We start from the raw sequence: 12,224 nt of genomic DNA on the forward strand, positions 1-12,224 counted from the left end.
GAGAGGGGAATAGAAAGCCAAGAAACATGGATAAGGGAAGTGTGAGAAAGCATTACCCTTGCCTTTGGATATTGTGGCTAGTGAGCTCTAGTGGCCACGATGGTCATGAGTACCAGCCTGATCACCGGTAGATCTATGCGGGCATGCCGGTGGGGCGTACCGGTGCAGAGCACTAGCTTGTCGATGGTGAGTGGCTAGGGTGGGTAGCGGTCTTTGTAAGCTAACTACAAAGTAGGACTTGCAGAAACATAAATGTCTGCCAAAATTTTTAAAAACACGCGGGACTCTCGCGTTGGCTTGCAAATTTTAACGATATTGGCGGTGAAGGCTACTCGCTACCGGTGGTGGTGATTGTGTCTTAAAGAAGATGGGACAATAGCACCTATCGGCGGTGATGCTTTATATCCGACGGTGATAGAATTGTACAATGTTGATACTAATTCAGTTGGGCCTCAATAGCTTACTGAACATAGAACGTACATTTTACAATAACAATGGATGCTAACATGACAAAATTTGTCAGCTGATGTTGCATAATAAAGATACTAATCTCTACAATAACAATGGACGTGATAACAAAACCGTACCATATGGTGGTTTGCACATATAAAGCAACACTCCACTAGCATCTCAGTGAGGTAACAACATTTAAAATCAATAAAAGACATTCATTTTTTATTAACTCTGTTACACTTTTCATTCACTAGGCGTACAATAACAAGGATCTATCAGCAACTACAGTATGATGACAAAAACCTTGGCCCTGTTATTCAGCACTACTTCAGCAGTACTTTTCAACGAACGAACAATGTTTTATCACACAACAAATCAGCATAAGCATCAGCATCAACCAAATTTTAGCAATGAGCATAGGTTTATCCCCGCACTCAGCGATAGACATCTCGTGAAGCGTAGAAGCCAGATGAAGGTGTAACTAAACCTTCACCGCACCTCTGGATCTTTGCCACGAGTAGGGACGATGCCTGGAAGAAGCCTTAGGAAGAACCACCTTGTGGAACTCCCTCTAACATCTGAGAGGATGAGGAGCCCCACGAGGAGCCTTGCCCGCGCTTGTCTTCTTCATCGTCGGGGAGGAATGGATGGCACGACGTTGAGAGATCTTAGGTCAAGATCTGTGGGCTCAAAAGGTTTCTCGGCAACACCAAGTCACTCTCTGCCCTCTAGGATTTCCCATAGATATTCTAACCTAGAAGTCACCCGCACGTCGACCATCAATGAGCCTACCGCCATGACACCGGCAACCCAGGGCACCGAAGATGGTATTTTCCTTCCCTACCTCTTCATAGAATTTCCTCTAACACCCAAGATGAATAGCCACCAGCAAGCTACTATAGAACCCAATCTTGAAAACCTTCTCCCAGCAACGGTGGAGGCATCGAAGTACGCCATGAACCATGGTGGAAGAAAGGAGTTGCCACTCTCTCACTCAATCTAATGCTAAGGGATTTGGAGAGAGGGGAGGGGAGGGGCGAGAGACTCAGTGCACCTAGACCTAGCTTAAATAAGCCAACCTTGAAGATGCACATAAACTCAATGCAGTTAAGATGCGTGATCTAGGGAGCATGCATAAGGGAAGATGAGGTATACGATGGTTCCCGATGTAACAAGTGGTAGGGATGGTGTTGGAAGTTGGGACATTCAACACTCACCTTGAAGATGCACCTAGACTCAATGCAGTTAAGATGCGTGATCTAGGGAGCATGACGAGGTATACGACGGTTCATGGGGTAACAAGTGGTGGGGACGGTGTTGGAAGTTGGGACGACATTCAACACTCACGCACGCTTCCCTGAGTTTTGAGCTTCCTGTGCATCTAAACAAATTTTGGTGTGAACACATGCCCCCCAATCTCATGGGTAACTCAATGGACCCACTATAGAGGTCCCCTACAGCTATAAATTTGGAGGCAAGGCGGAGTAGAAGGAATACTACTTGTGTTCATTTGTTGTGCTGTGACACATCTTTTCTTCTTCGTTTTCTCCTTCCAGTCTTCTTCTGAACAATGGCTCACAGCAAGCGTCCAAGGGAGAAAACTCTAGAAGCCACGGATCTGCCTTCGTGTCCCTCTTCATCGCTAAGGGTGAGAGGGAATGATTTCTTATCTCTATGGCTACCTTGCATTAATCCTTTGAATATGCAGGGCTATCTCTCATGCTATAGTACATTGGCCAACTTTGGTGGAGGTTGGACAACAATCGATTGTGCATCTTGCTAGGTCCATGGTATCTTCATCTTCATCTTCATCCTCTAACTCCGAGACATGATGGTCAGGATGTCCGAAATCTTATCCGTGAAAGGAGGGAGTCTAGAAACCTGTATTCTGATGCGACGCGTGAGGTAGGTCGGCTCGAGCTATGTATCGATGCCATAAAAACAACCCTCTCTTCATCTTAAGAAGAGACCAATGTTGCTCAGATGAGGGCTGATGAAGCTCATGCTAGGGCATCAGGTAAAATTTCTTTGAAGAGTCTTTCCGTTTATATTCGCGACTTTATGCGATAACCCTTCATTTTCATTAGATCTTGAGGAACAACTGGCTACTTCTCGTCGTGACATCGAGGAGGCTCGTCGCCGGGAGATTGACCTAGAGAGTCGCCATGAGATCCTCCAATGGGCCGGTGCCGGTGCCGCTCTGGCTACAGTGCAACTGCGTTCAGGGCACGAGCTCTGTCACCTAGAACCTGGTTTTTCACACATTGATCGGCTGGAAGATCAAGAGGACCTGATTGGAGACTTCACTGATGCTACCGAGGCTATCGCAGTGATCATCCATGCAGAAGATGTTGTAAACAATGTTTTCTCAAGACCATAGATTATATGTAGGGTCTTATAAGTAAATAATCTACTATTTAAATGTCACTTTTGATCATATGTCTTTTATTGTTATTTTTTGTTCTAAAGGCGACACTCTAGGTGTCAGCTTTATTTTGAGTCGTCTGCTGCATCTATTGTTAACCCGTCGTTGATAGAAGTTTCAACGTCGGTTTCCTTCCTCAGGAGGCCTCGCTATCGGTCCAATCGGCGGTGGACGTATAACACCGTCGCTTCTATCGTTACGGTGGTGAAAATGGCAACAATGAAATATCAATTTGTAGTAGTGTTATATAGAGTCCGGGGCCAGGTCATGTACAAAGAAGGAGGTTCTCATGACCGAGGGGTCACGAGCCTAGCTAACTTGGCTTGCAAGTAACACCGTCTTGTGATGCACGTCTGGGCGTGGTTGTCGTCATGGTCTTGTGTCCACGTCGCGGCATGGTGAGACATGGTGCTATAGTAACATTCGTGGCTGCACTGTGGGCACATTGGTGTTTCGCCAGCCATCCTACGCGACGTGGTCTTCGTCATCGCTTCCTGATCTCCCAAGGGCATCGTACAGGAGTTGGTAGTTGCCCCCAGATCATTGGTCGTCTTGTTAGCATGAGGAATTGGTAGCCACGATCTCGGGCTCCGGGGTCGTGGCCCCTATTGGCTTGGATGGCCTCTAAGTCAAGGCCACCGTCGTGGATCCCATCCCATAGTGGGTGGAGTCGTATGTGTGTCTCGTCAGGCCGTATTTGGATGGTGGGTCACCGTATTAGTCGTCACCGCTTGGTGGTGTTGTCTTGTCTCTGCCGCGTGGCGCAGAGATGGCATCTGATCGGACCTTGCGGAGTCAGTGCGGCATGCCTGCTCTGCTCCTGTCAGAGCAGGCACGCTTGGCTGGAGTCGATCTTTCCCCGTTCCTCCCAAGGGCCAGGACGGTAGAGTGGTCATGAGTCCTCGTGCGACGTGCGGCTGAGGCAGATGGAAGGGTCGTGGCGACCCCGGCCTTAGCGTTTGGCCCGGTCCGCTTAGCTTAGCTAGGTCTCAATCATTTAGGCTTATACTAGCTGGCATACCGTGGCCGCCCAAGCGACTATCTAATCGGCACCTTGAGCCCAGGGTATCGTAGCCCCGACAAGAGCCCAGTTCAACCCTTTGCCCCTGTGGGCCATTGGATCCTTACAACAATAGGCTCGGTGTTTGTTTCCTCCGTGGAGATATAGCACCGTCTTTGTAGATGTCAGTCAGTATGAATATTTTGATGTTTGTGCAAGACTGGGTTCTTTGACGAGGCCATGCCTCCTTGGGTACTTTTGTTCTACGGGAGTCACCTGCTCTCCCAGGGTGGCTTGCGGTAGTAAAATCGGAGCTGCTTTGATGTGGGGTTCATTAGAGCTCGATAATGATAACATGATCCTCAGAGTCAGGAATAATCTTGGATAGGCAATGTGGATTGAGGGCTTTGGGTGATGTAAGCCAAGTGTTATGTAAGCCAAGTGTTCGTGACGAACTCGACAACAGTCGTGTCACCGTTGTGTGTGTGTTAGTGGATTGATTCAGTTGAACTTATCAGTCACAGTATAGTATTTTTCTCTCACAATAAATTAGCTTCAATCAGCTTATTAGCCCGAACAGTATACACTCTTGTACTTAGGTTTTCGTCAATTTTCCTTGATACACCATTCATATATGGTTTTCGATCTAGTTTTTTTTTATGGACTTCACCAACTCTTTTCTAAATTCCTTGATATACCGTTCATGTAGGTCTTTTTTTCATATATAAACCGGGTCAGCTCTTCTCTACATACAAGAACTTTGTGCTTTTTTCAGAGGTTGCTTCGAAAATTTCAGAGGTTGCTTCGAAAAAAGAAAAAAAAAATCTAAGGTCATCTCCTTTCAGAAAAAAAGGAGTTACTGTCGGTGTTGGGGGAATTGACCCAGGCAACCACATGCATTGATAACGATGGTCAATGGTGATGTAGCACTTGCACTACAGAGTTACTGGAAGCCAACAAGATATCATCTGCTGCATACAACAAGATACTGTAATAAGATGTTGCAAACAAGGCAGCCCAGTAGCAAGAACGAACTTATATGCATAAATAATCTGAAACGGAATTCATTGATTGGTGAGCTCAGTTCGACTCTGCACATCATACAGGCCGCAAAACGGTACATACATGAGGAGGCAGACAAAAACATGATTCTCAGCCTCACTCAGGGACAGTCAAGGAACCAACCTGACTCTGATGATCAATGCAACGAAGCAACAGAGAAAACAAATACAATCATCTGCTGATCAATGCTCTGATAAAAGGCACGCTGTTGGAACAGCACGGTTTTCTGTGACTTGACTTGCATTTTCCACTCAGGAATATTGGGTGCAATTCGTCCAGCACCAAAAAGGTTGGACTTCCAACAACGATCTTCCTTGGCTGATAGTAACAGAACACACTTTTTGTTGTTGCCACTTCAGGGTTTCGAATGATCGATGGGTTTATCAGGGACTGAAAGTTCATCCTTGAGCATAAAGGACAGATCATGCATCTGAGCAAACAACTGTTCCACATTTGTATTTGCAGACTCTGGTTTATTAGTTGGCCATAATGAAGATAGCGAATCAATATCACCCATCTGCTGTATTCCGTTTGTGCTGCACACATTTAACAATGGGATCATTTGAGACAAACATTATATTACATCGCATGATGAAAGAGATCTCGCAAACAATCACCTAATTCTAGCACATCTGAAAATGATTTCAATGACCAAGGTAAGGTCAATTTAACTAGACATGTACTGAGTACAATACTGGATGAGAAAGCTGAGTGGGGTAAACAAGTCCTCTTTGGACAAGCTTAGTTTGGAATATTTTTTACAATAGTTTTTCCCTGCACTCAACTAAACCTTAAGGTTTAATCATTAAAAGCCAGGAAAACTAAATAGGGATCAAAATTCAGAGAAGCACGATAGCTTATGGCACCATGTACCATTTCCAAAGTCCTACAGACCAGTTATATTTGCCTGATCATATTTTATTAAAGGAACTACACGTGTTTCTTTTTAAAAAAATATGGTAATTCCCTCTAATTAGGCAGAACAATTTGGAAGCTTTGAGGTTTGCTAGCTTGGTCCTTGGGTAAAATACACATAGTTTGAACAATTGGACATTATTAGAAGTATATATAATTGATTACCCAGTTCTTCCCATACCATAAACAATAAGATTATACCCTCAAGTGAACAGGTTTACATGATCATAATCCACAAATCACTAACCTTTTCAAGAGGTCATCAGATGGAAATGCTTTTGCTTCATTAGAAGCCTCCTTTTTATCCTTTAAGTTTTCGGATGAAGCTAACTGCAAAACACTCCCAAACTCCAGCCCTCCAAAAGCATCAGGCCTTGATGCTGAGGTTGTATCAAATAATGAAGCATCTGAAGAAACTTGTAAGGTTGTTTGCTGTGGACGAGAGTTTTGGAAATCTTGCCAGTCATCGAATAGATCATTATTTTCACTTATCTGTTCAAGGTTCTTTTCATTAGCATGACTTGAGGCCCATAAGTCCATAGTTTCAGCCCCTGAAGGATCTTTCACAAGGTGCCCTTCCACAGGAATTTTAGTACTTCTCTGAGCTTGATCAAAACTGGCAAAATCCGGCCATCCATCAGATGAGTCATTAGTTCTCCCAACAACATCACTGCTTTTAGACTCCTTGAAGTTGCTGGTAAGCCACAAATCTAAGGAATCATTTTCTTTAGCTGGTTCAGGTGACACACTACTCGGTTCTCTCCCAAGACTAGACATGTTTTCTTGCAGATGACCTGATTTAGTAAAATCTTGCCAAACATCAAATGTGTCGCTTTCTATATTTGTTGAGGATGTTTTTGCGGCATCATTACTACTGGCATTTGCCCACGATTGGACAGAAACACTTCCATCATGCTGCTCAAATGGAACACCCATCATTTCTGCACCGGTGCTAGATGAATTTGGCTGTGCTTGATCTGAACCAGTGAAACCTTGCCAATCGTTCAACATGTTATTTTCATTCACGGTACCAGTATTTGCTGGCTCACTAAAATTTCCAATGAACCATGAGTCCATGTCTGTTTCTTTGTGACTGGCTTTTGGGACCTCCATCATGTCCCCAGTTTGATTCAATGAAGTGTCCTGGACTTGACCGGTGGTAGTAAAATCTTGCCAATCGTCAAAAGAATCATTTGTTTCCTTAACCATTTCTGCAGCGTTTTGTGCTTCAACATTACCCACAGGCCACAGATCAACAGGATTAATTTCTGAAGAATGTTGATGCGAGATGTTGCTCATTGTCTCTTCAACAACAACTGGTCTCACCAAATTGAGCCCGTGGCTACTTGTTGATCGCTCCACAGATGTCACAAAATCTCTTCCTTGACCAGACACAGAAGCAAAAGCTTGCCATTCAGAGGAGTCTTCAATAACATTATCGGGTGATTTCTTGTTGCCTACTGGCCAGGGATCTATTACATCCTTTTCAGAAGAATCTCTCTTTAAAGGTTCCTCCATATGTTCTCCTGCATTTGATAGGCTGCCCTGATTACCACTTGCTGTAAATTCTTGCCATTCATCAAAAGCTTCATCATCATTGACTCCAGTATCATCCCTTCCATGTAACTGATCGCTCTTAGCAAAATTCATGTGGAGAGAGGATTCAGTGAACTCAGGAGCACTGTTGCTCTCAAAGATAGGCTGGGCAACCTTTTGATTAGAAAGGTCATCACCAAATAATGTGCCACTTGCTGAAGCCCAATCTTCTGAATGATGTTCCGGGATGGCACTTCTCGCATTTGTTTTATTTTCAGTACCTACTACAGGTTTGATGGCAGTCTCTGAAGCTGGGAAACTAAAAGACTCGGCCTCAGAAGAGCTCTTAAACAGATCAGGTTGCTTGGAGTTTTTGGCAGCACTTTCTGAACTAGCAGACTGAAAATCAGCATCCCAACTTGCAAATGCTGGAGTAGCTTCAATCTGATTTGTTCTTTGAGAACTAATTAAGCTTTTAGATGCAGCATGCGCCTCCAATCTAGATTCATGGTTTTTGCTATCAGTTCTTTTCTTTTCCTGCTCCACATTATGAGTTTGTGGAAGAGAAGCAGAAGTCATCTCTTCTTTTCTTTCAACAAAAAATGAATCTAGGTTAGCAGCAGATAAATTTAGTGTATCCACAGAAGATGATTGCTCCTTTGTTATGGAACTTGCAGATGTTTCCTTATTTTCAGGGAGGCAAGTGATTTTTAAGTCCAGTAGATCAGATATGATCATCCCACTGTTTGGTGATGGTGCATCCTTGCTTTTATTTGAAGCTGTAGTGTCAGTATCGAATTCTACAAACTCCTGAATGAAAAAGGAATGAGAAGAAGAAAAAAAATCTTCCATCAGCTATGAATAGATACAGAATTGAACTTCAGAAACAAGACTATATGTTTCCTGCCTACTTTGAATTTAAAGAGAACTAGAACAATGATATCAATACATGTAAATTCACCACAGATCTGTCATACTGGAAGATTTAATCTTATTAAAAATCAGTCCATAATTACAATGTATGCAGGATCAATGTCTGTTAAACAGCATGGAGCTTGCATTCCACAGATGGCTTTTACACATTAATACATAGTGCGTGAGCAAGTAAGCACTACATGCGAATGGTGTAGTAGTCAAATATAAACAAACAGCTAAGCAGGTATGCATGGATATCCAACAATATGAACCATCCTCTACACCCCCAAAAAAAATTCTATCCAATTCAGTGCTATATCCAATATTGGTCATACATATACAAAAACAAGATTTGATATATAAGTGAAGATTTTGTGTTAAATCAAGCCAGATATTTATATTCAACTATCAGATTCACTTTGGTACCAGTACATCATAGAGGATCTTAGATCCCATACGACTGTTATATGGGGTTCCACCTATGAAAGCAGAACGGTGCAAGGAGGTGGCGGGAATTTCAGCATGATCAAGGGGATTCAGTGCCAGAAGGAAGGCACCATCAGAAATTAGCATCTTGGCAATTACAATTAATTTACATTAGGAGATTTGTTTGGGTTGTTCCCTAATTCACCAAAGATCTGTTTGGCATGGCTTATTTGAAGTTTATGCCTTTCTTCTATGCAGCAAAGATATCCAAACACACAGCTTAAGAGCTTCTCTCATTTTAACTGGTGAAGCGGAAAACAGGAGAAGTGGCCTGACCCCAGCTTTTTTTTCAATGCGGCCAGCATATCCCTCACTATTGTGCCACCATCCACGTGCCGCTTTCTCCCCCATCATGCTACCCTCCACCTGCACCCCCCCTCACCCGTGTGTAAGCCGCGCTGTTTCACCTGCTCGCCTTCACCACTGGACAGCTCCTCGGCTACCCTCTCCTCTCCATTGCCAGTCAGCTCTTCGGTCGACCACTCACCCCTGCCACCGTGTATCCAAGAAACCACCCTCAATTTCCCATGTGAGGAGAGGAGGATATCTCCGCCGACCACCGCTGAGCTTCTCTTCGCCACTGAGATCCACCATTAGGAGCTCAGGCCCATCGGATTCACTGTCGGGAGTACCAGGATCAGGCCAGGGAGTAGCAGGCTCGAGGCAGTGAGCAGCGGGATTGGGTCGGTTAGCAGTGGGATGGGTGACGAGCCCTTAGGTCGAAGGCCCTTACTTCTTTGCGACGAGCCTTCCTGACAGGTAGATCACACAGGTGAAAAGTGGTATAAAGTATAAACGCTAGGCATTCAAAGCACCATCCATTTTTATCTAGCTACTCCTATAAAAGAAAAAACAGCTGCTGTGGGCAGCCAGTAAAAAATGGCTTAAAATAAAGCCTGAGCCAGGCCAAACAGAGCCTAAGAGGACAGAGCCTAAGAGGGAGCAGATGAAATACCAGTTTAGTAAGGAAAGTAGTAGGTAAAACTTTCATTCTTCTCAGAAACTGTGAATTTGTGCCCAAATGTGTACCCAACATTTCTGAATAGAACTTGCTGCAAATTTTGTTTGACGCCATTTGAGACTATTAAGAGATCCGGCAACTAGATTGCAGGTAAAATTACTCTAGAATGTGCCATTGTAAAGTTCTTGCTGCCAAAAGGCTATTATGATTCATATGGTAAGCCAAAAGGCTATTATGATTCATATGCCAAAAGGCTGGTAGCTTCAATAAGAGCACCCTGTAACCAATAACTTCTGAGCAGGCCACTCAGAACACACTTAAAAAATTGTACGGGACGGCTCACTCTCCCTGTAAGTCATGAACTAACCGAAAGGGAGTCAGTTAATGAAACCTAAGTAAAGGGCCTTGCCAAGGAGATAAATCCTTTTGATCAAACAATCAACACAAATAGATAAATAATTGCAAAAGAGAGTGGAAATAAAGATTCTAGTTATAGTGTCCAATTAAACTTACATCAGCAACATCTTCAAGAAAACAGATATCATAATATCCAAATTGAGTTAATGCATTCACTAATGCTAAGATGATTACTGCAGAAGTCGATTGGAACATGAAAGTTATAATAAGCATATGAAAGTCCAAATTTTACTACCTCTGGTTAATGTAGCATGTCTACAGCCTCATTAGAATGCCTTATTTTGTACTATTGCGCTTGCCTCATAACTCAAAACCCTAGCAGCGCATTTCTTTCATGGCTATTGAATTCTGAGCAAATAAAAATTTCCAAACATGTTCTACTATTCATACAGACCCATTGGCAACGGACATTTCTCTAACTACTTGGTACTTCTTAGGAATAGCACTGCATGATAAGTAAAAAAACTATGCAATAGCAATTCCGCAAACAGTTAAATTAGAAGTTCTCCGGGAGCATAACATCCTCTTCTTTCCCAAATGCTGGTTCAGGTTTGCTAGAAAGAAGAGCTCACAGATCCTAAGCAACAAGAATCAAATCTACAGATTCTTAGCGCCAAATAATGTAGGAAGGAAAGCTCACGGATCCGTCGAGTCCAAGCGAGCCGAGCAGCCACCGGTAGGCCGCGCCGTCACGGAAGGCGATGCCGCCGCTTCCACCGCCTTCTGCCCCGTCCCCGCGCCTGGGGCACCCGCAGTAGGCGCAGAGTGCAGAGTGCGCACCGCGCAGGAGCCCTCCCGCCGACCCGCAGCGCGCGCATCGGAGCTCCGCCGAGACGGAGGCGGCGCCCGAGTCGAAGGCTGCGACGGCGTCGGCGACGGAGGGGAAGGGAGGGGCGGGTGCATCTTCTGCAGAAGGGGCGAAGGTGGCCTCGCGGAGCGAGGACTGGAGGCGGTGGATGACAGCGGTGGGGATCTCCATCGGCGGGGAGGAGCGGGCAGGAGTGTGCTGGTGGGAATTCAGATCTCTCCAGGTCCGTGGCTGTGTTGGGCTTGGGCAGTTTTTTTTTTACAACATTTTTTTTTTTTTTGACAACAGGCTTGGGCAGTTGGGGTTGGCGCTTCGCCCTCGTCTTTCTTCCCGTGGGATGTGAGACTGTAGCATAGGCAACCAAACCCAAAATGAGTAGTTAGAAATTTAAAATTAGCCTTCAACCTAGGAGACATAATCCTAAATATAGATATCTTCTCTCCTAAAAACTCATTTGCAGAAAGAATTCTCTTTTGAGTCTTGTTGTTGGAGAAGATGTCAAATAGATATTAAATCTTTTACCTGTAGCGCTACCCAAAAGGAACGAATGAGGCTTGTATTTTAGGTGTCGTTGTTGGAGATAGCCTGACAAAAGCTCATTTGGACAGCAGGTGGTGTTTGATACCAGAAAATAGGAGGTGGAATAGGATAGAAAAATGAATGAATGGTTAGGATTAAACAAGGTGTAAGAACGGATGGCTAGGATTGAATATCTCTTATCCCTATCCCATCAACTGGAAGGAGTATCTTTTTTTACTTGAATAGGCAAGAGTCTTCCGTATCTTTGTATTTAAAAAATAAAATAAAAGTAGTTATATTATAACGGTAGAATTAGCATCCGGATGTCTGGACGCCCACGCATACTCTATATCGTGTGCCTCGCCTGCTTCGATTCACAGCTCATTCCCCGTGGAACACGCAGAATTACAGCACGAGGAGGCGGTGGGAAAGGAAACCACCTCCATGCGCAGCGCACCATGGCTACATGCGCGCCCTTTTTACTCCACCGTCTCCCGGTCCTAGCCTAGCGTGTGCGTGCCGAATGCTGACTGCATTGCCGAGGGAGAAGGCCATGCGGGGACCGCCCGCGCGTGCTCTGTTTTGCGCATGCACGTAGGAATCTATGCGCCCCTCGGAACGTAGCTCTGAAACATGAAACACTAACATGAAACAAAATGCAATATACGTCTAAAACAACTGAAATATTTGAAACATGCACTTCCAACATATGCGTGAAACATATGGA

General features: G+C 44.4%; 1 protein-coding gene across 1 annotated transcript; it reads right to left on the minus strand.

Moving 5' to 3' along the window:
• Positions 1-4,894: 4,894 nt before the first annotated feature.
• LOC136501246 (uncharacterized) lies at positions 4,895-11,211 on the minus strand. Its single transcript, XM_066496747.1, has 3 exons — positions 10,811-11,211; positions 6,103-8,201; positions 4,895-5,476 (listed from the first exon to the last, which is right to left on the minus strand). Exons 1-3 carry the CDS (start codon positions 11,147-11,149, stop codon positions 5,296-5,298), a joined length of 2,619 nt encoding a protein of 872 aa, XP_066352844.1. The 5' UTR covers positions 11,150-11,211; the 3' UTR covers positions 4,895-5,295.
• Between the last annotated feature and the right edge of the window lie 1,013 nt (positions 11,212-12,224).

This window comes from Miscanthus floridulus, chromosome 13, assembly GCF_019320115.1.
Source record: "Miscanthus floridulus cultivar M001 chromosome 13, ASM1932011v1, whole genome shotgun sequence".
NCBI lineage: Eukaryota > Viridiplantae > Streptophyta > Magnoliopsida > Poales > Poaceae > Miscanthus > Miscanthus floridulus.